At 40.6% G+C, this 22,600-nt stretch overlaps 12 protein-coding genes across 12 annotated transcripts, besides 2 other annotated features; 8 read left to right on the top strand and 4 right to left on the bottom strand.

The window, feature by feature from the left end:
- Positions 1-381: 381 nt before the first annotated feature.
- Positions 382-551: an origin of replication (ARS106; Autonomously Replicating Sequence).
- Positions 552-1,325: 774 nt separating this feature from the next.
- CYC3 (holocytochrome c synthase CYC3) lies at positions 1,326-2,135 on the top strand (the record flags this gene model as incomplete). Its single annotated transcript, NM_001178184.1, has 1 exon — positions 1,326-2,135. The coding sequence occupies one exon, from the start codon at positions 1,326-1,328 to the stop codon at positions 2,133-2,135; it is 810 nt and encodes a 269-aa protein (NP_009361.1).
- Positions 2,136-3,014: 879 nt separating this feature from the next.
- Positions 3,015-3,026: a regulatory region (Upstream open reading frame (uORF) in 5' untranslated region of CLN3 gene, regulate translation).
- A 304-nt stretch (positions 3,027-3,330) lies between these two features.
- Positions 3,331-5,073, top strand: CLN3 (cyclin CLN3; the record flags this gene model as incomplete). Its single annotated transcript, NM_001178185.1, has 1 exon — positions 3,331-5,073. One exon carries the CDS (start codon positions 3,331-3,333, stop codon positions 5,071-5,073), a length of 1,743 nt encoding a protein of 580 aa, NP_009360.1.
- A 373-nt stretch (positions 5,074-5,446) lies between these two features.
- Positions 5,447-8,011, bottom strand: CDC24 (Rho family guanine nucleotide exchange factor CDC24; the record flags this gene model as incomplete). Its single annotated transcript, NM_001178186.1, has 1 exon — positions 5,447-8,011. The coding sequence occupies one exon, from the start codon at positions 8,009-8,011 to the stop codon at positions 5,447-5,449; it is 2,565 nt and encodes an 854-aa protein (NP_009359.1).
- Positions 8,012-8,287: 276 nt separating this feature from the next.
- Positions 8,288-9,535, bottom strand: ERV46 (retrograde cargo receptor ERV46; the record flags this gene model as incomplete). The annotated part of the gene is made up of 1 exon (NM_001178187.1): positions 8,288-9,535. One exon carries the CDS (start codon positions 9,533-9,535, stop codon positions 8,288-8,290), a length of 1,248 nt encoding a protein of 415 aa, NP_009358.1.
- Positions 9,536-9,798: 263 nt separating this feature from the next.
- On the top strand, positions 9,799-12,156 carry PTA1 (RNA-processing protein PTA1; the record flags this gene model as incomplete). The annotated part of the gene is made up of 1 exon (NM_001178188.1): positions 9,799-12,156. One exon carries the CDS (start codon positions 9,799-9,801, stop codon positions 12,154-12,156), a length of 2,358 nt encoding a protein of 785 aa, NP_009356.1.
- A 232-nt stretch (positions 12,157-12,388) lies between these two features.
- GCV3 (glycine decarboxylase subunit H) lies at positions 12,389-12,901 on the top strand (the record flags this gene model as incomplete). The annotated part of the gene is made up of 1 exon (NM_001178189.1): positions 12,389-12,901. One exon carries the CDS (start codon positions 12,389-12,391, stop codon positions 12,899-12,901), a length of 513 nt encoding a protein of 170 aa, NP_009355.3.
- Positions 12,902-13,000: 99 nt separating this feature from the next.
- Positions 13,001-13,333, bottom strand: BOL1 (Bol1p; the record flags this gene model as incomplete). Its single annotated transcript, NM_001184453.1, has 1 exon — positions 13,001-13,333. The coding sequence occupies one exon, from the start codon at positions 13,331-13,333 to the stop codon at positions 13,001-13,003; it is 333 nt and encodes a 110-aa protein (NP_075206.1).
- A 132-nt stretch (positions 13,334-13,465) lies between these two features.
- On the top strand, positions 13,466-13,822 carry BOL3 (Bol3p; the record flags this gene model as incomplete). The annotated part of the gene is made up of 1 exon (NM_001178191.1): positions 13,466-13,822. One exon carries the CDS (start codon positions 13,466-13,468, stop codon positions 13,820-13,822), a length of 357 nt encoding a protein of 118 aa, NP_009353.1.
- A 171-nt stretch (positions 13,823-13,993) lies between these two features.
- SPC72 (gamma-tubulin complex subunit SPC72) lies at positions 13,994-15,862 on the top strand (the record flags this gene model as incomplete). Its single annotated transcript, NM_001178192.2, has 1 exon — positions 13,994-15,862. One exon carries the CDS (start codon positions 13,994-13,996, stop codon positions 15,860-15,862), a length of 1,869 nt encoding a protein of 622 aa, NP_009352.2.
- A 199-nt stretch (positions 15,863-16,061) lies between these two features.
- GEM1 (ERMES complex Ca(2+)-binding regulatory GTPase GEM1) lies at positions 16,062-18,050 on the top strand (the record flags this gene model as incomplete). Its single annotated transcript, NM_001178193.1, has 1 exon — positions 16,062-18,050. The coding sequence occupies one exon, from the start codon at positions 16,062-16,064 to the stop codon at positions 18,048-18,050; it is 1,989 nt and encodes a 662-aa protein (NP_009351.1).
- A 205-nt stretch (positions 18,051-18,255) lies between these two features.
- AIM2 lies at positions 18,256-18,996 on the top strand (the record flags this gene model as incomplete). The annotated part of the gene is made up of 1 exon (NM_001178194.1): positions 18,256-18,996. The coding sequence occupies one exon, from the start codon at positions 18,256-18,258 to the stop codon at positions 18,994-18,996; it is 741 nt and encodes a 246-aa protein (NP_009350.1).
- Positions 18,997-19,143: 147 nt separating this feature from the next.
- Positions 19,144-22,287, bottom strand: OAF1 (oleate-activated transcription factor OAF1; the record flags this gene model as incomplete). The annotated part of the gene is made up of 1 exon (NM_001178195.2): positions 19,144-22,287. The coding sequence occupies one exon, from the start codon at positions 22,285-22,287 to the stop codon at positions 19,144-19,146; it is 3,144 nt and encodes a 1,047-aa protein (NP_009349.3).
- Positions 22,288-22,600: the final 313 nt, after the last annotated feature.

The following is a 22,600-nucleotide window of genomic DNA, read 5'->3' as shown; positions in this document are numbered from 1 at the left end:
GAAAAATAATTCACCTCTTTTTAATATTGTTTTGTACTGAGATTAATCTCCAAAATACTAGCATTGACACACATCTCAAGTCATCTCAAATAAAGTCGGAAAACCCCCCCTTTCCAAATAATTGAGGTGACGTTGCCATGAACAGGGAAGCAGAATTTGATTCGAAGACTAAGACCAAGCATACCCATTCTCATTTGGTCCTTTCTTTATTTTTACTTCAACTCCCTTAACGTTCGGAGAAAAACTCTGGTTATTCTTCATGCGATATAATTGGCGAAAAAAATCTTGTCTCATACGTAAAAAGTATTAAAAAAATTGCCCATTTTGTGCCCGCAGACAACTGCAACCTATCTTCAAAAGCCGAAAAGGAGGTTTTCTTCTTATTCGCTGGACAGACCCTCTTTTTTGCTGTTGCTTTATTTTTTATGTTTAGAAACAAAATTTCCCCGAGAGAAAGGGAAAATATGTGGAAAAAGAAAAAGCACTTCCTTACCAAACGTCATTCCATCCATGAAATACTTGGCCGATTGAACTTTTCATTTGGTCCAAATATGGAAGTGATAAACGATCTTACTCCAACGTAGATAAAACATTGATAGTAGCCCTAACTGATATTATGGCAAGTCGGCCACACCGCTCATTAGGACAATTCCTTTTTTTCCTTTTTTTTTCTTCTCACTTTTCGGCTATCGGAGCCTTTGATTTAATCGCCGGTGCCTACGTCTTTGGTGTGTATCATATCGGTCTTGAGTCCCATACTACATGCTCTGCTAATAATAGTCATGCAAGTAATAAAGGTAATTTATGGTGAGGGAGGCTTAGGAATATCTAATACTAAGTGCCTAAAACATCAGCAGCAATACAACAATACAACAATGCAACAGGTTCAAAGGAAATAATCAGCAACGCTTTCAAGGGAGCAAGTTGTGGTTTACAACACCTACAATTCTTTCAAGACGTTTGCAACACTGCGACAAAAGTGTGACCGAATTACAAATTTAGAAGGCAAAAAAAAAAAAAAAGAAAAAAAAGTTGTACGTATGGTAGCGCCGCATATACTATGTAGTAGTAATATTGAAATATCTCTTGCGCGGCGTGGGATCTTCCGCCCCCCCCACCCAAATTTTCTATTTTTTCTTTTTCTTTTCGCTTACCTCTTTTTATCGACTTTTTCCCTTTTTTCTTTTCATCGGGAAATGATTATCAAAAAATTTCTCAGCTTTAAATGCGAATACTAAGAGAAATGAAATAGGCAGCTAATAAGATAGCATACACATACGAGTAGCACGAATAAAGCAGAGCAAATACAACAGAAACTACAAAAAATGGGTTGGTTTTGGGCAGATCAAAAAACTACGGGCAAAGATATTGGTGGGGCAGCAGTATCATCCATGTCAGGGTGCCCAGTCATGCACGAGTCGTCGTCGTCGTCGCCACCATCCTCTGAGTGCCCCGTTATGCAGGGAGATAACGATAGAATAAACCCGCTGAACAATATGCCGGAGTTGGCAGCATCCAAACAGCCTGGCCAAAAGATGGACTTGCCCGTTGATCGGACCATCTCCAGCATCCCCAAGAGTCCAGACAGTAACGAGTTCTGGGAGTATCCTTCTCCACAACAGATGTACAATGCTATGGTTAGAAAGGGCAAGATTGGCGGTAGCGGCGAAGTCGCCGAAGATGCAGTGGAGTCCATGGTGCAGGTCCACAACTTTCTAAATGAAGGGTGCTGGCAGGAAGTGCTCGAATGGGAAAAACCGCACACAGATGAAAGCCACGTGCAGCCTAAGTTGCTGAAATTCATGGGGAAACCGGGCGTATTGAGCCCTCGTGCTCGCTGGATGCACCTGTGCGGCCTACTGTTTCCGTCCCATTTTAGCCAAGAACTACCATTCGACAGGCACGACTGGATTGTACTCCGAGGCGAGCGCAAAGCGGAACAACAACCTCCAACCTTCAAGGAAGTTAGATACGTCTTGGATTTCTACGGAGGGCCCGACGACGAAAACGGAATGCCTACTTTCCACGTGGATGTCCGTCCTGCCCTAGATAGTCTAGACAATGCTAAGGACCGGATGACCCGTTTCTTGGACCGGATGATCTCGGGTCCGTCCTCTTCGTCCTCCGCCCCTTAAATGATATACAGCCAGCGTAAGTACGTGTAAATAGCCAAGTAAGAAATAATGATGTCCTAGTGCAGCCACAATCAATTTCACTTTTTCATATATATTTTTCCACCTTATTATCACAAGGTGCACCTTTATCGTGTGCCACGGCGGTAAAAAACTACCTTCAGGGGTACGATACATTCTGTGCTGGCGACCACGGGGCTGACAGAGACACCCGTAGAGGCTACATTACTGATTTGGGAAATTTCCCAAATTGGAAATATCACCTCGTCGACGTGCTGCGGTGCATGGCTGTTTTACCCGTTTAGGAAAAAACTCGGCGGGTTTTCTTGACGGGCAAATGTCGCCATTCGTCTCGTTTGAACGCTTGGCCTGTAAAACAGCTAACTCATTCACTATCTCTATCCTGCGACCGTGATGATACCGAAAGTATGCTGATACAGATCGGTCCCTCATATCGCGATAGGGCTTTCTGAGCTCTCCTCCCCCTTCTTCCCTCCCCAGCCAAAGAGGCCGGTTTTCCTTCTGGGGAAGTGTCGCAACCAAACGCTGTGCTCAAACCCTAAATTGTGAACTTTCAAGAAAAAAAAAAAGAAAAAGTGAAAAATTATCAGGCAAGAAAAAGAAATTACCAAGCCTGCTCTCACTGTAATGATCAAGTTACATAAATTTACTATCGGATTAGTGTGTCCCTCTGCCACATTTCCATATTTGGCCTTGGGTTTTTGCCCTCATCTTTTTTTTTTCTTCCTCCTACCTATTTATAATTTGTATATCTGTACTTTCCTCGAGCTTTTAATCTTCTTCTTAAACATTTTCTTGTGTAGTATACTTTCACACAATTTCTTTCTTGATTTTTTCTTCTACTACTGAGTCTGCCAGTCAAATGGATTTCTGAGGAAAGAGGACTATACCCATTAGGAAACGAATTGCCCGAGTAGTCTCCTCTGCCGACTTAAACCAACCTTTTTCTATTTCTCTTTTCTTTTCTCCCTCTTTTTTCTCTGTACTAGCATCCAAAAGCAAGCATCCATCCGAGTCCCAGTCGCAATCTCACATCTCCAATTTAACGTATCCATTGCATTTCCTCATTCGGTTTAACTCCTCTGCATTTCTTTTCTGACCCATAGCATTTCTTACATTCCATTGCATCTCCCTTTTACTCTCGTTCAAGACACTGATTTGATACGCTTTCTGTACGATGGCCATATTGAAGGATACCATAATTAGATACGCTAATGCAAGGTATGCTACCGCTAGTGGCACTTCCACCGCCACTGCCGCCTCTGTCAGCGCTGCCTCATGTCCTAATTTGCCCTTGCTCTTGCAAAAGAGGCGGGCCATTGCTAGTGCAAAGTCTAAAAACCCTAATCTCGTTAAAAGAGAATTGCAAGCACATCACTCAGCGATCAGCGAATACAATAATGATCAATTGGACCACTATTTCCGTCTTTCCCACACAGAAAGGCCGCTGTACAACCTGACTAACTTCAACTCTCAGCCACAAGTTAATCCGAAGATGCGTTTCTTGATCTTTGACTTCATCATGTACTGTCACACAAGACTCAATCTATCGACCTCGACTTTGTTCCTTACTTTCACTATCTTGGACAAGTATTCCTCGCGGTTCATTATCAAGAGTTACAACTACCAGCTCTTGTCCTTGACCGCGCTTTGGATTTCGTCCAAATTTTGGGACTCCAAGAATAGAATGGCCACTTTGAAAGTCTTGCAAAACTTGTGTTGCAATCAATATTCTATAAAGCAATTCACGACTATGGAAATGCATCTTTTCAAATCACTCGATTGGTCCATCTGTCAGTCGGCAACATTCGACTCCTACATCGACATCTTCTTGTTCCAATCTACGTCCCCGTTATCGCCTGGCGTTGTCCTTTCTGCCCCTTTGGAAGCTTTCATTCAACAGAAACTGGCCTTATTAAATAACGCTGCTGGTACTGCTATTAATAAATCGTCCTCTTCTCAAGGCCCCTCTTTGAACATCAACGAGATCAAATTGGGTGCCATTATGTTGTGCGAGTTAGCTTCCTTCAATCTCGAATTATCATTTAAATATGATCGTTCACTAATTGCGCTGGGTGCAATTAACCTCATCAAATTATCTTTGAACTACTATAATTCAAACCTTTGGGAAAATATCAATCTGGCTTTGGAGGAAAACTGCCAAGACCTAGATATTAAATTGTCAGAAATCTCTAATACTTTATTGGATATAGCAATGGACCAAAATTCTTTCCCCTCCAGTTTCAAATCAAAATATTTGAATAGCAATAAGACATCTTTAGCAAAATCTCTCTTAGACGCATTACAAAACTATTGTATTCAATTGAAACTGGAAGAATTCTACCGTTCACAAGAATTGGAAACCATGTACAATACTATCTTTGCTCAGTCCTTTGACAGCGATTCATTGACTTGTGTTTACTCAAATGCTACTACTCCAAAGAGCGCTACGGTTTCATCTGCGGCCACAGACTATTTCTCGGATCACACTCATTTAAGAAGGTTGACCAAAGATAGCATTTCTCCACCATTTGCCTTCACTCCAACCTCATCTTCATCCTCTCCATCTCCATTCAATTCCCCTTACAAGACTTCAAGTTCAATGACGACCCCAGACTCTGCATCACACCATTCACATTCAGGTTCGTTCTCTTCTACCCAAAATTCTTTTAAAAGGTCACTGAGCATCCCACAAAATTCAAGCATCTTTTGGCCAAGCCCACTAACTCCCACCACCCCATCTCTAATGTCAAATAGAAAATTATTACAAAATTTATCTGTGCGTTCAAAAAGATTATTTCCTGTTAGACCCATGGCCACTGCTCACCCATGCTCTGCCCCCACCCAACTGAAAAAGAGATCAACTTCCTCTGTGGATTGTGATTTTAATGATAGTAGCAACCTCAAGAAAACTCGCTGAAACGACAAAAAAAAAATGCATTTAACAACAAATAAATTAAAATTTGCAAAGCAAATACGTTAACATACATTAATGATCTTTTTTTCTTTTTGTTTTCACAGGACTCATTATTTCTTTAAATATACTTATATTACATTTGCATAGAATTACAAAAAAAAAAAAATTATAAAAACGCACAACCTAAAATACGATTACTATCGTTTTTTCTCCTTACTTCCTCTAGTCACATTATACATTTTTTTTCATCCTTCACAGACGTATCTTAATACTAAGTGTGGATCAATATAATGGGTATAGCTTGAACATCTGCCCCTCTCTATCTAATGTTTTTTTCTTGAATTATTTAGTATTTGCTGTATACTAGTTTTATTTATCAATACAGACGAATGTTCAAGAATTTCTCATTGTTTTCCGCCAACATTTCTTTAGCAACATTCCAATCTTCATCGCTACCTAACACAACAAAATCCCCATCTTCGTCCTGATATTTGATCTTGGTGATTGGTGAAATGTTGTTATTATGTGTATTCGAAATTTTAGAATTGATCGCCATTATCAAGTCGTCAAAATTCCAAACTTTTTCTACCAAAAGTGTGAAGATCTCGCTACTAGAGGTATTATTAGAGTTGTTATTATATGATATCCTGAAGAGTATGGAAGATTCTGGAATAGAGTTCTTGAAATTTTCTGAAATGGATTTAATTTCACTTTCGAAACTTGATGAAGTGGTCCTCCGTTTAGGCAGGACATCCGAAACCCTTTTCATATGAGAACTTGAGAAAGAAGCCATACTATCGTGTGTCTGGCGGCTGTTGTGATGATTCGGTGTATTCATAGTTGTGGTGGGTGACATCATTGAAGATGATTTGGCTGTCGATGAAGTCGTCGATGTTGAAGAGTGATGTCTTGCCTTAAACTGCTCATTTTTCAGATCATGAATCAACTGTTGTAAACACGATGACCAATTATCTCTTGTTTCCTCATTTTTGAATTTCAAAAGGAAATTACCTTGCTCTTTTATGGATTCCCATGTTATATTTAATGACCGGTTGTTTTGCGGTATGATTTGATTCAGATTCATTATCATAATTCGACCTCTTAGATCCAGCTTAGGTTCGTTAGCGGACAGCTTGAATAATGAGGATGATGATGAATTGTTGGAATTGTTGTCACTACTATTGGTACTGGAATGTATTATCGCCGCTGCTGAAGACGAAGATAAATGGATATTATTACTGCTACTACTATTGCTATGCCTCTTATGGTAACTGTGGTGAGGGCTGCCATTGTTGTCCGTTATGTTCGAGGCGGAGATTGATGCTGAGGTTGAGGATTTCTTCTTAAGGATTAGTGATGATGCAGATTTCTTAGTCACTACCTCTGAAAAAAGGATGATGATTTTTTCAAAAAGATAAACCTCAAATTCTCTTTCAGGTTCCGAGGAGCTATTTGTTGTTGAAATGAACACTTTATCGAAATATAATAACTCACCGAACTTGGAAATTCTATAACCCTTCCAGTTGACCACTCTACCATAAAGTTTCTTCACCACTTGATGATTTTCTGTTCTTCTTTGATTTTCGTTGATACTTCTCGCAATATTTTTAGAAATATCTAAAGCAGCTTCAAGTTCTTTCGTATTATTATCGTCACTCGATTCAGCAAGCAATTCTTTGACCAACAGGGGATATCTACAAAGCCTTTGCACGGGTTTATAAAGGAAGGATTGCAATTCCAGTTTATTGTTAATTATGAACCGCTGCGATTCATCAACCCTCATCTTGTGCAAAGTTGAAGAGAGAAATTCGATGGCTGCATTTTGGCCAATAGACCAAGGCTCATACAACTTAAAAAAATGTTTGGAATGCATGAAAAGAGCCCCGATTCTTTGCTTGGAAGGTTCTACTAAAGCATTTATTTCCAAGGATATTAGAAATCTTCTTTGAAAATCTATAGCATCACCCAAATTAGGGAACAACATGTACAACTCTTCAGACGTTATTAGATTGCTGTCTAATAACTGCTGTCTATATTTATCCAAAATTTCCAAATCGTGAACATATTTTCTTTCCGTTGCAACGAATTCCTTGATAATTTTAACATACTCGTTATGCTTCTTCGAAGACTGCTGAGGCTGATGTCGGTGTTGGTTTTCTGCGTTCATGATTTGCTGTGTCTTACTCTTAGAGGGGAAAATAGTAGGGCTGGAATTCATTAGCGTTTCTACTACTTCTAGCACTTTGACCAGCTGGGAAGTAGAGTTGGCAAAAACGTCGGATATAGTGAAAAGCTCCTCATCGTTAAATGCAAAGTGTTTCTTGCAGCCCAATATAAAGTCATAAATGGATTTTTTACAGACTTTCAAATCGTCAGATGCTATTACCGGTAATTTAAATTGCGGCTTCACAGAGTTGAAAAGTATACAGAGGGGCGCACCTTGTTGAAACAGCTGTGATAGTTGTGTCACAGGGTCGCAATCCATGGTAATGGGCAAAATACCCATACTAAAAGTCAGTAAAGTGTCCTCCATATTTGGGGTGGCCGAGGGATTCGAATTCGTGTATGATATACCTTCCATCGACATGAGACTGGTAGCTGTGGAGATAGAGCTAGACCTTAAAGTTGGTGCCAAGTCGCTACTGTCCCGGTTAGCGCCATTGGACTTGAGCAGTTCCTGATGCTGCTTTTGGGATAGCAAAAGAGATTGCCTTTCACTCAAAACCTCGCTCGATTGGTAGGCCAATTGTAAAAAAGGTTTGAGTTGAGGTAACACCTCCAGTCTTTTCCGGATGTTTGCGCATATATGGAACAGTGAGTCCTGTTCCGTGACAGGCTTGTTCATGACATTTTGCATGGGTATGGAGATGGAAGTTGCACTTGGTTTTGGTTTCAAATCGGATAAAGATGTGCCCGAGGCAAAACGGGTTTGGATCGCCATGATCTCTCGGGTTGGATTAGCAGACAGGTCTTGATAGGGCTAGGCAACAAATGATAACAGCAATGGTACTCTTCTGCTATCCTACCATAGCCACATTCTTGTTCTGTTTCTACCTTAAAGCTTCTGTTTTCCACTTCTTCCCACCAGTGCGTCGTTCTTCGCGATTATCGTACAATATGATATTTGTACAAGTAGTGATATACCAATTTCTATACTATATATATATATTATGTAGTAGTATGTAGAAAGGGCTCTTCCCTATGACAGTCTCTTCCTCTACTGGCTCTTCTTGCCCCAGATCGATCTCTGTGCTTTGTAGAATAGCTTGTCCATGACAGTGCCCACAGCTAGGACACCACCAATGCTGGTGATACAATTCAAGATGAAGCCCGACCAAGTCTGCCCGTGCTGTTCCTTATTGATGACTTTCAATGGAGACATTTCGAAAAAGACGAACATACCAGGGATACCACCCCTAACGTGAAGTGTGTTTGGATGATCCTTGTCCCTTCCACCGGCAAGAGGTCGGGAATGAAAAGTGGCGCTGAACTGCGCGGTCTCAATGACAACATTATCCAAGTACTCATATCTGGTGGGGACAATCTTGGCAAAATACGAGAACTGGTGAAAGTGTGTGTTCCTGTCCGGGAACACCTGGCGTCCGTCCAAGGGAGAAGTGGCAACTACGGCGCCGCCGTGGCGCTTATCGTTTCCTAACAACTTACTGTGGGACTGGATCGGCTTCCCAAAGCTCAAATGATTGATGATGTGGTTGAAGTTCAAATTCGAAGTCTTGTCGTACAAAGAAGTATCATGAAAATGTCCATATGCATTCTGGTAGGGTTTTCCAGGGGCAAAGTGAAGATTCCCCTGAATTCTGTTAATTTGTGCAGAACCTTTGATCCTGCAGCCTTCATTCAAGTGCTCGTTAATCTTGCTGACATAGCCCTCTCTTTCACACTGCTCGATATTCTTCCCGTCGAAAAAAGCCCAGCCTGCCTCCAAGTATGCTGATCTCACTGCATCACAGTCTTGGCAGCAAACCTTCTCTTCCTGTGCTAGATTCTCATTCTGCGACTGATCTTTGGCACCGTAACATGGCCCACAATAGTTAGGATCGTTATTAACCGGCGCGGTTCCGTCGCCGTTCCCACCCACATGCAACTCAGTAGCATCTCCCACGGGGCGACCCTCGCTATTCAACCTAGACATCGTGAACCCTGCGTCAAGAATGTCTAGTTGCATCTCTCCAGAGTCGTCCATAATATCGAGATTCACCAGGTCACATGGCATCGATGGAAATGTCACATCCATATTAAGCTCCAGCTTTGCGTGTCGGTCACGGTCCACCACCAATTGTGGCCTTGTTACCACAGAATTGAACTGTCCCCACTCGTTCACCAGCAGAAATAACGTGGTCAAGATGCACGATAAAGTGATCAGCCCGCCGGCCCTGGTGCGGACTCGTACGTCCTCTTCGGTCTTAGCGAATGCGTCCAGCGACAGCAACGTGGACCTTTTCATGATGTCTATTGTGTCTAGCTATGTGTGTTATATCACTGTCCTACTCCGCATGTATACGAGACATAAAACTAGCTTTCCTTTATAATGGCGTGGTTTCCACTCCATCTTGATGGAAAATCGCCGTTCTGATGTTCAAGTCGTATATAGTGACTTGATCTAAAAGTGAAAAGTTGCCATATTTCGATACCTTTTAACCGTTAGTACTTGACTGAACAAATGGTTAAATCGTGGCAAGAAGCATATAACTACCACTAAGCAGCGCAATGTCATCTGCAGAGATGGAACAATTGTTACAGGCCAAGACACTGGCCATGCACAACAATCCAACGGAGATGCTGCCCAAGGTGCTCGAAACTACGGCATCCATGTACCACAACGGTAATCTCAGCAAGCTGAAGTTGCCTTTGGCCAAGTTTTTTACACAGTTAGTTCTAGACGTGGTGTCGATGGACTCTCCAATTGCGAATACTGAGAGACCGTTTATTGCTGCTCAATATCTGCCACTACTTCTTGCTATGGCGCAATCCACCGCGGACGTACTAGTGTACAAGAATATCGTGCTTATTATGTGCGCTTCATACCCGCTGGTGTTGGATCTGGTTGCTAAGACATCAAACCAGGAAATGTTTGATCAGTTGTGTATGCTGAAGAAGTTCGTGCTCTCGCACTGGAGAACTGCATATCCTTTGCGTGCCACCGTTGACGATGAAACGGATGTCGAACAATGGCTGGCGCAGATTGACCAAAATATCGGCGTGAAATTAGCGACCATCAAGTTCATATCTGAGGTCGTGCTGTCGCAAACTAAATCACCCAGCGGCAACGAGATTAATTCATCTACCATCCCGGATAACCACCCTGTGTTGAACAAACCGGCTTTGGAGAGCGAGGCTAAGAGGCTTCTTGATATGTTGCTAAACTACCTAATTGAGGAACAGTACATGGTCTCGTCCGTTTTCATTGGTATCATCAATTCTTTATCCTTCGTCATCAAAAGAAGGCCGCAGACAACAATAAGAATTCTTTCCGGGCTGTTGCGTTTCAACGTCGACGCCAAGTTTCCCCTAGAGGGCAAGTCTGACTTGAACTACAAACTATCCAAGAGATTTGTTGAAAGGGCGTACAAGAACTTTGTGCAATTTGGGCTAAAAAATCAAATCATTACAAAATCCCTCTCATCCGGATCAGGGTCATCGATCTACTCCAAGCTGACCAAGATTTCTCAAACTTTACACGTTATTGGCGAAGAGACCAAGAGCAAGGGAATTTTGAACTTCGACCCTTCCAAGGGCAATAGCAAGAAAACGTTGTCCAGGCAGGACAAACTAAAATACATCTCACTATGGAAAAGGCAATTATCCGCGTTATTGTCTACTCTAGGGGTGTCCACAAAGACCCCCACGCCTGTGTCCGCACCTGCAACGGGCTCTTCAACCGAAAACATGCTTGATCAACTGAAGATATTGCAAAAATACACCCTCAACAAGGCTTCACACCAGGGCAATACTTTTTTCAACAACTCACCCAAACCAATCAGCAACACCTACTCATCTGTGTACTCATTGATGAACAGTTCGAACTCCAACCAGGATGTGACCCAGCTACCCAATGACATACTTATCAAGCTGTCCACAGAGGCCATCTTGCAAATGGACAGCACGAAACTGATCACCGGATTGTCTATCGTTGCTTCGAGGTACACGGATTTAATGAATACGTACATCAATTCTGTACCGTCCTCGTCATCATCAAAGAGGAAATCCGACGATGATGACGACGGCAACGACAATGAAGAAGTTGGAAACGATGGCCCAACGGCTAATAGCAAGAAAATCAAAATGGAAACAGAACCACTAGCGGAGGAACCAGAGGAGCCCGAAGACGATGACCGAATGCAGAAGATGCTTCAAGAAGAGGAAAGCGCCCAAGAAATCTCAGGAGATGCCAACAAATCAACTTCTGCCATTAAGGAGATCGCACCCCCCTTTGAACCTGACTCATTGACGCAGGATGAAAAACTAAAGTACCTCTCAAAGCTGACCAAGAAACTGTTTGAATTATCCGGTCGCCAGGATACTACCCGGGCCAAATCTTCGTCTTCCTCCTCCATATTACTGGACGATGACGACTCCTCGTCATGGTTACACGTCTTAATCAGATTGGTTACGAGAGGAATCGAAGCACAAGAGGCCAGTGACCTGATTCGTGAAGAACTGCTTGGCTTCTTCATCCAGGATTTCGAGCAACGTGTCAGTCTGATCATTGAATGGCTCAATGAAGAATGGTTCTTCCAAACCTCGCTGCATCAAGATCCCTCTAACTACAAAAAATGGTCCTTAAGAGTTCTCGAGTCTCTGGGTCCATTCCTTGAAAACAAACACAGACGATTCTTCATCAGACTTATGAGCGAACTGCCCAGTCTTCAAAGCGATCATCTTGAGGCACTGAAGCCTATCTGCCTGGATCCGGCAAGAAGTTCCCTTGGTTTCCAAACGCTAAAGTTTCTCATTATGTTTAGACCCCCAGTGCAGGACACTGTTCGCGACCTGCTGCATCAGCTAAAGCAAGAAGATGAAGGCTTACACAAGCAGTGCGATTCACTGCTTGACAGGCTAAAATGATCACAACCATTACATACATCATATATACGCATGTGTAGGGTCTTCCTTCAACTTGCAAATCAATGTTTTATCTATCATTCTGTGCTATAGGGACCTCGCAATTTTGACACTTCCGTAAGGAGTCATTCAGCGGCGGAGTCACTTTCGCTAACTCTTTCTTCTATATATACAGACCAACAAACAAGTATCTAATGGGAAAGGGAATCTCCACATGAAGCATACCACATCGACAATGTTACGCACTACTAGACTATGGACCACCCGCATGCCCACTGTGAGCAAATTGTTTTTGAGAAACAGCTCCGGCAATGCCCTAAACAAGAATAAACTACCATTTTTGTACTCATCCCAAGGACCTCAAGCCGTGAGGTACACTTCCCAACATGAGTGGATAGCTGTGCATCAGGACAAGACTGCCTTTGTCGGAATTACAAAATACGCCACTGATGCCTTAGGGGACGCTACCTATGTTGAGTTGCCAGAAGTGGGCACTGAGATTGCCCAAGGTGAGTCGCTAGGGTCCATTGAGTCCGTCAAGTCAGCCTCCGAGATCTACCAGCCTGCCGATGGTACCGTAGAGGAAATTAACACTAATCTTGAGGAAAATCCAGGTGTGGTGAACGAAGATCCTATGGGTGACGGCTGGCTAGTCAAAATGAAGCTTGGTGAGGGCGTTAATGTGGAACAGGTCGAGGGTCTAATGTCCTTAGAACAGTACGAAAAGACACTGGTTCATGATGACTGAACAAAGCTTATACGTACGTAAAGTAATTTCATATATATGTATATATATGTAGGGGAAATAAAACAATAAACTCAACGTGTACACTTATGCTTATGCATTCTATTTCGCTTTGGATTCATACTCCTGTGGGGTCTTTAGTGACAATTGTAAAGCATGGATACCGTTCGCCTGAGCCATCTCGTCTTGCAAGAGGGAATAAACCATACGATGGCGTTGTGGAAGTTTCAGGCCTTCGAACTTTTTACTGACCATCTCAATCCGGAAATGTGTCTCAGCAGAGACATTTCCCTGTACACCAGCATGGCCCTTATGCTTGTGAGAATCGTTGTAGAGGCCAAACGCAAAGTTCTTGTAATCTGGAAAGCCGCATTCCAGTCTCTTCAGGATGGTACGTGCCACGGGACCATCTGTGCTCATTGCTCTCTTGAACATTATTCTCTTTCCACTTTCGTTTGCTGCTAACGATGCTATTCTCTTTTTGATTCGTCATTCCGGAACATATATAAGTTTCTTTATTTGGTCACTGAGAACCATAAAAGCGAAAAGAGAAGGTAAAACATAGAAATGAAGCTCCCACAGACCATGCTACGTTCTATATCTGTGAAGCATGTCCGGTGGCCAAGGATTCTGACGGGCTCAAAGCTTTGGTACTCAACGCAGATGGCAATGACTCCGGAGGAGAAGATGATCACCGATAAACTACAACAGGAACTGGAACCTGAAGTGTGTAAAGTGCAAGACGTTTCCGGTGGCTGCGGATCCATGTTTGCTATCAACATAACAAGCAAGAAGTTCAACGGACTGAGTCTCATCAAGCAGCACCAGCTGGTGAACAGAATTTTGAGGGACGATATTTCCAGATGGCATGGCCTACAATTGACCACTAAGAAGTCAACTGGGAAGGGTCCGGCATCATCATGAACAGTTTGGAACCAAAAAAGCTCGTGTAAGTATCACTTTTAGTTTACTTTTGCTTCCCTCTGTGTATATTCTTTATATATGTATTTATTATTTTAATTGAAATCGCGAAATTTCACATAAGCAACACTAATATCAAAAAACTAAGCAAACAACATAAGGAAAGTTATAGCCATGGTACGTCGATGGATTCCTAGTGGCAGGCATCTTCGCAATAATGACAACACTGGTGATGATGACGACAGCGAGTTCACAAACTCGATGGATTCTGGGATGTCCATACCATCACTCAGGGACTCCATGACCACGAGGTCATCTCATAACGATCCCATCAAGCCTGCTCTGATGAACGATTCCAACAAAGTCAAAAATTTGGAGAAGGAGTTGACTAATGCCAAAATCAAGATTCAAGTACTCTATGAATACATTCGCAGAATCCCTAATAAAGACGGCAATGCACCATCGCTGGGCAATGACACTGATTTTAGAAATTCGATTATCGAGGGTCTAAATCTTGAAATAAACAAATTGAAACAGGATTTAAAGGCGAAGGAAGTCGAGTACCAAGATACGCTACAATTCGTTCAAGAGAATTTAGAAAATTCGGAAAGTATCGTGAATACGATCAATCACCTATTGTCCTTTATATTGACGCATTTTAATGAGCAAGATGAAAATGCCCATCTTCTTGATAAAGAAGAGAGGGAGACCCTGGAGGAAACTTTAGAGCTGAGCTCGGATTATGTTCTTGAAAAAATGGATACTTTGTCCAAGTTCATCATCCAATTCTTGCAGGACTTTTTGCATTCCAAAAGTCGAGCGGAATCAAAGCAGGATAAGGAAGAATTTCTTTCACTGGCCCAGTCCTCACCAGCAGGATCACAGTTAGAAAGTAGGGACTCACCATCAAGTAAAGAGGAGAATACTGATGGTGGATACCAGAATGACGAAATTCATGACAGTAACAACCACATTGATACAGAAAATGTAATGGCAAACAGTACTTCCTTACCAATTTCAGCCGTCGAGTCTCGTTTTGAGAAAACCTTAGACACTCAATTAGAGATTGTCATAGAAAATTTGCACAAAGAATATGATCAATTTATAAATTCCATTAGATTGAAATTCGAGAAATCGCAAAAATTAGAAAAAATAATAGCGTCCAAACTAAATGAGCAGTCTCATCTACTAGATTCCTTAGAATTGGAAGAAAATTCTAGTTCCGTTATAGAAAAACAAGATCATTTGATTTCCCAACTGAAGGAAAAGATCGAATCGCAATCTGTCTTGATAAACAATTTGGAAAAATTGAAGGAAGACATCATTAAAATGAAACAAAATGAAAAAGTTTTAACCAAAGAACTGGAAACTCAGACCAAAATCAATAAACTAAAGGAAAATAATTGGGACAGCTACATCAATGACTTGGAAAAACAAATCAATGACCTTCAAATCGATAAATCAGAGGAATTCCACGTAATACAAAATCAGTTAGACAAATTAGACTTGGAGAATTACCAATTAAAAAATCAGTTAAATACTTTGGACAACCAAAAGTTAATACTATCCCAATATGAAAGCAATTTTATCAAATTTAATCAGAACCTTTTACTACACCTTGACAGTATTTTCAATATTCTGCAGAAAATCTTACAAGAAAGTTCTATTGCCCAATTTGACAGGAAAATGAAATCCATAAAATCTGTACCAAATGCGTTGAAAAACTTGAATTTGATTCAGCCCAAACTAGAATCGCTCTACACTTTTATAGAGACTGCATTAGAGTCCATAATAAACTCATATATCTCTTCACTGATTTCCATGGAAACCCCAGAGCAGCCACATCAACAGGGCAATGAATTAACGGCAACTCCAAATAAAGAACTGACCTTACGAATAGAGGAGTTACAAAGAAGATGGATATCCGAAAGAGAAAGACGGAAGCTCGATGCTAACGCTTCAGAAGCTCGAATCAAGGCTTTAGAACAGGAAAATGAGTCATTGAGATCGAAACTTTTCAACCTATCAATCAACAATCCCTAAATATCATACGTTTATATATAAATATATTTAATGTAACACTCAGTCACTCTCTAGCAACATATTTGATCGATACCTTTAGATCTTCAACATTTGGTATAGTGGTTTACCCTCAAAACAAGAATGAAATTTGTATATTAAACAAATAAAAATTGAAAACAAAAATAGCGGACTTCTAAATACTAATGTGTTGAACAACACAATGACTAAAGAAACGATTCGGGTAGTTATTTGCGGTGATGAAGGGGTTGGTAAATCCAGTCTGATTGTATCATTAACAAAAGCTGAATTCATACCGACCATACAGGACGTGCTGCCACCCATCAGTATCCCAAGAGATTTCTCATCATCACCTACATATTCTCCTAAGAATACAGTACTTATAGACACTTCAGATTCGGACCTCATAGCTTTAGACCATGAGTTGAAGTCCGCCGACGTAATTTGGCTTGTGTATTGCGATCACGAATCGTATGACCATGTTTCTCTCTTTTGGTTGCCTCATTTCAGATCCCTGGGGTTGAATATTCCTGTCATTCTCTGCAAAAATAAATGTGATTCCATATCGAATGTTAATGCCAATGCAATGGTCGTGTCAGAGAACAGTGATGATGATATCGATACCAAAGTGGAGGATGAAGAATTTATCCCAATATTAATGGAGTTTAAAGAAATCGACACTTGCATTAAGACAAGTGCCAAGACACAGTTTGATCTTAACCAAGCGTTTTATCTTTGCCAAAGGGCTATAACACACCCAATATCACCTTTATTTGATGCCATGGTAGGTGAACTAAAGCCATTGGCTGTCATGGCTTTAAAAAGAATTTTTCTTTTAAGCGATTTAAACCAGGACTCATATTTAGATGACAACGAAATCTTGGGCTTACAAAAAAAGTGCTTCAATAAGAGTATCGATGTAAACGAACTGAATTTTATTAAAGATTTGCTTTTGGATATTTCCAAGCACGATCAAGAGTACATTAACCGCAAGCTATACGTACCGGGAAAAGGCATCACCAAAGATGGTTTCCTTGTACTGAACAAAATATACGCTGAAAGGGGGAGACACGAAACTACATGGGCTATCCTAAGAACTTTCCATTACACAGATTCCTTGTGTATTAATGACAAAATTCTCCATCCGAGGTTGGTTGTCCCTGACACTTCCAGTGTGGAATTGAGCCCCAAGGGCTACAGATTTCTTGTAGATATTTTTTTGAAGTTTGATATCGACAATGATGGTGGTTTGAATAATCAAGAATTACATCGTCTATTTAAGTGCACACCAGGGCTGCCTAAACTATGGACCTCAACGAATTTCCCCTTCTCCACTGTCGTAAACAACAAGGGTTGCATCACCTTACAAGGCTGGCTAGCACAATGGAGTATGACGACTTTCTTGAACTATAGCACAACTACCGCTTACTTGGTGTATTTTGGCTTTCAGGAAGATGCAAGACTAGCCCTACAAGTAACCAAGCCAAGGAAAATGAGACGCCGTTCCGGGAAACTTTACAGATCCAATATCAATGACAGAAAAGTGTTCAATTGCTTTGTCATTGGAAAGCCATGTTGCGGCAAAAGCTCTTTGCTAGAGGCCTTCTTGGGCAGATCTTTCTCGGAGGAGTATTCTCCGACAATCAAACCAAGAATTGCAGTCAATAGTTTAGAACTCAAAGGTGGGAAACAGTACTATTTGATTTTGCAAGAACTTGGAGAACAGGAATACGCCATACTAGAGAATAAGGATAAGTTAAAAGAATGTGACGTAATCTGTCTAACATACGATTCCAGCGACCCAGAATCATTCTCCTACTTAGTTTCGCTTCTAGACAAATTCACACATTTACAAGATCTACCGTTGGTATTTGTAGCTTCTAAGGCAGATTTGGATAAGCAGCAACAAAGGTGTCAAATCCAACCAGATGAACTGGCAGACGAGCTATTTGTGAACCACCCACTGCACATATCATCCAGATGGCTAAGTTCCCTTAATGAATTGTTTATTAAAATCACAGAAGCTGCTCTTGATCCTGGCAAAAACACTCCGGGATTGCCAGAAGAAACAGCAGCAAAAGATGTCGACTACAGACAAACGGCTCTCATTTTTGGGTCCACTGTTGGATTCGTAGCACTATGTTCCTTTACGTTAATGAAATTATTCAAATCATCAAAATTCTCAAAATAATTAATGCCCAAATTTCTATATTAGGGAAGTGTTGCATTTCTATGATATCTGGCCTAAGGCGGAGCCCTTTTTTTCTTTCCGATAAAAAATGCCAAACCACGCTCATTTGCAAGAAACCTTCAAAGGGTGATAAGGTCTCAAGACTCAGTAGACTTAAAGTTTTCCACTACGTCTAACTACAGCAGAACAAAATTATTTCAATCAAATGGCATCTAATCAACCTGGCAAGTGTTGCTTTGAAGGAGTTTGTCACGATGGAACACCCAAGGGTCGTCGTGAAGAAATCTTCGGTTTAGATACTTATGCAGCAGGCTCTACATCTCCCAAGGAAAAAGTTATAGTTATCTTGACAGATGTGTATGGCAATAAATTCAACAATGTTTTATTAACGGCCGACAAATTTGCTAGTGCTGGGTACATGGTCTTTGTTCCCGATATTTTATTCGGCGATGCTATCTCATCGGACAAACCAATTGATCGTGATGCCTGGTTTCAAAGACATTCTCCTGAAGTCACCAAGAAAATTGTTGATGGATTCATGAAGTTGTTAAAACTTGAATATGACCCAAAGTTTATTGGCGTTGTGGGTTACTGTTTTGGTGCAAAGTTTGCCGTCCAACACATTAGTGGCGACGGGGGTCTTGCCAATGCTGCAGCCATTGCACATCCATCTTTCGTCAGCATCGAGGAAATTGAAGCAATTGATAGCAAGAAACCAATATTGATTTCAGCAGCGGAAGAGGATCACATCTTTCCGGCAAACTTAAGACACTTAACGGAGGAAAAATTAAAGGATAATCACGCTACTTACCAGTTAGACCTCTTCAGTGGTGTGGCTCACGGGTTTGCAGCAAGAGGCGATATATCCATACCTGCCGTAAAATATGCGAAGGAGAAAGTCTTGCTCGACCAAATATACTGGTTCAATCATTTTTCGAATGTTTAAGAGGGAAGAGCTCTTCTTACGTTAACCGTTATATACATATATATATATATTGAGCACTTTATATTATCGGTCAGTTTCATAAATTCGTGGCTATATAATATTAATTAATTGATGAAATGAATAGGTAGGAGTTTGGAAAGAAAATTTTTAAGCAAAGTCATTGCCAAACAAAAAGTCATAATCAAATAAATCCAAACCTCCAAAATAACCTGGAAAAGGAGTATTATTCGCTTGGCCTCTATCGAAACCATTAGGAAGTTGTGATCCAGATGAGTTATCGACAATTGGTGTAGCATTGATTGAATTGTTCAAGTTATTCATCCCGGCTATTGGCGTTTGCTCTTTTGAACCACCACCCGCCAAAGGACCCTGACGTAAACCACTGTTGTAGTCCAAGCTCTGACCAACTGCAGCGGCCGATGATAGTTTTTCTAAATTATCTAAGGATGAACTCCATGTCTTTGTGAAGGTAGGAACAGCATTTCCGAATGGTTCGCCGTTGGTTAAGTCAATTGTGTTTACAGGCGGCTTCAATCCTGAAGAAATTTGAATCTCTTTTTTGATATTACGGTTCAGCTCATCTATATCTTCAACGCTAAAATTCGCAACGTGATTGCATGCCATCAATTCCTCTAATAGCCTATCCTTTTTGTCCAGTTTGACTCCTAAGGTAATGCTTAATGTCTTGATTATCCTAGAATGCATTTGTTCCATTTGAATCATCGTAAATATGCCGTGCCATAATTCACCCTTTCTCATCCTTTGTACAATGACATCGAATAAAGCCAACATCTTAAAAACGGGGAAGTATGTGAATCTTAAATGTTCCGAAGCAGAGCAATATATACCTTCTAAAGCAGACTCGAGATCTCTTTGCAGGGTACTAAATTTTTCGACTTTGGTATTTAACTCCTTTATTCTTGGATCTGTCGTTCCCGATAACTTTTGTACTTCAGAAGATAACATATGGATGGCTAAACCTATTCTTAGTATAATCCCTAATAGGCTGAAGATTGTGCTGGATAGTGCTAACTGAATAAATTTTGTAACATTAAAACTGGTTAAAGAAGATATTGCGTGTCGATATTCTCCGTTGAAAAACTTATTGAAATAATTTATTAGTGACAACGCATCCATACAGCTAACCATAAAGTATTTCTTGTAGAATGGGAAGATACTTTTATCCTTAGTGATAAGTGTTTCAAAATGCAAGAATACGGCCATTGAAGTTCTCAACATCAATAGTTTATTCATTATTCGATTGTGAAATGAAGAAGAATTTTCTGAAGATAATATATTCATTTCTGAAATCACATTCATGTCATCAAGGTCTGACTTATCCTGTGCGACACTTTTTAATGGTACTATGGGAAAGTTTTCCTCCACAAAAATCTCAATCTTTTCTCTTATGAATTCAATTGAATGCAAATGGAAACTACCATAGTATGTCATCGTCAAGTTATCTAAGTCCGACAGGAGTAACGCAAGCTGGGCTCTCTTGAATGTAAATTTATGAATTCTCAAAAGTTTGTGATTATTGATATCGCTTAGATCGCCCCTAACTCGGTTCATATATACCGTCAGAGAATCAGGATCCTTAATATTTAGGAATAAGGCCATTAAAGATATCGGTGAGACAGAATGTCTACCTTTGAGACTTGCTTCAAACGAACAAACGGTAACGATACTCAACCAGAGTATTCTTCTGTGATTCAAGGTTCTTTTATCTGAGGTGGACGGGGAAATCAATTGAGGGAAATCTGAAGGATCTCTGTGGAGACCAATCGAGGTGGAAAGCATCATTATCAAACTACTGATAACATCGGTGGGGTGCTCGAGAAAGAAATCACCCTCTTCAGGAGAAAAAGCAAAAAAAGACCAGATATATAGTAAACATGATATGATGTTTTCATTAGCGCATGCACACCAATTTTCCGATGCTAGACATCTTTGACTCAATAAAATAAAATCGTTCGGTATTGGGTATTTATCAATTATTTCCTTTGAAAGATAAAAACTCGAGTCTGCTGTACTATGATCTAAAAACCTTATTGACATGTATGAGAGTTTCAAGATAACCAATAGAAGACTCAAGTTTTCCACCTTAGCTCTCAAATGTGTGCTACCCATACGTATTTGCACCTTGGAGGGGTTGTTTGGGTCCGGAAAAATTGTTTGACTTAATGATTCTTCAAAAATTTCTAATTCGATGAAAGGTAGACTTGGATAAACGTACTCATAAAAGTGGTTCTTGTAGCGTTCAATAATTTCGTAAGATGGCAAAATAGCTTCACATTCATTGATCAAATTTCTCAATAAATCCGAATATTCGCCACCTTGAGGGCAATGATCCTCCAGATATTGGTAACCGACAGAATTGTAAAGCATTGATAATAGCATACCGATTTTCAAGTTTCTATTTGAATTTGTATTTTGTAGTATTCTATCAGTGAATTCGTTTACACGATTTTTTTCATCTTCGGTTTGACACTGTCTGATTAGCATTTCCTTCAATTTCAAAAGGTTATTTGCTACGCTAGGCTGGGCTCTTGTAATATTCGCGTTTGCCGTCAATGCCGGTATCATCGTGTTCTTTGAAGTGTCAAGGAACACTGAAGTGACCAGGATTTTTAGAAAACAGTCCTGAATTATAATATAATTTTCAGATAACGGCTTAACTTCTCTTTTCATGACTTTACTCATGATCATGGTTGGATGACTTCTATACAAGTTGATTTCAATATCATTTCTGGTACCATTGTTTATATCCCCGTTACCACTTTGTTCATATATAGGTTCCATTTTATGCTGCTTCTTGGTATCAGGACTGTCCCCGCTAGCATTGTTTGTATTGATCGGACTTGCTGATCTCTTGCCTGATTCATTCACCTCTCTCTCTGTTAGTAGCTTCATAGCTTTATCTTTCCAATAAAACATATCTTTTTCCAACCTTGATATAATGGCGTCTTTACTCGGAATTCGTGGTGCTGGCTGTTTTGATACGTCATAAACACATTTTAACCCATGCTTGACGCATCGACCACATTCAGGTTTTTCTCTATCACACTTTGTTTTTGACTTCCTACAAGCCTGGCAGACAAACAATATTCTATTTCTTTTCCTATTATGTGTTTCGGAGTTCTCGGGGGCAGGCGATGTGCTTGAGTGCTCAGCTTCTAATCCAGGCGTTGGGTTATTGAACCCTAAGAAAAACGCCTCCGAATATGGCTTGGTAGAGCTATTATCATCATTTCCGGCATGTGGGGCCTTCTGCGTACTATTTTCGACCATGACTTACGCAACCTAATCTATTATTAACCTGCTTCTAACACAAAATAGCCAACAGTAAATCCCTTCTGGAGGATCTGTTTCCTTCTCTACACGTCAAAAAAGATGTCAGAAAAAAGCGGCAATTGCGTACATTTAAGGAAGCAGAGCCAAAGCGAATTTCACATTTAAGGTTTTTATCGCTGAAATATGTGTGGTGTTGGGATGTAATGGAGATAATACACCTTTTTGAGCGGTTTTCTATGAAATATAATGTAGGATATCCTTGCCCTTAAATATTTATATAATAAGTTGTTACATGTGAGTATATATTGGA

The sequence above is a fragment of the Saccharomyces cerevisiae genome, chromosome I, assembly GCF_000146045.2.
Source record: "Saccharomyces cerevisiae S288C chromosome I, complete sequence".
Classification (NCBI taxonomy): domain Eukaryota; kingdom Fungi; phylum Ascomycota; class Saccharomycetes; order Saccharomycetales; family Saccharomycetaceae; genus Saccharomyces; species Saccharomyces cerevisiae.
This window is presented reverse-complemented; position numbering and strand designations above follow the sequence as displayed.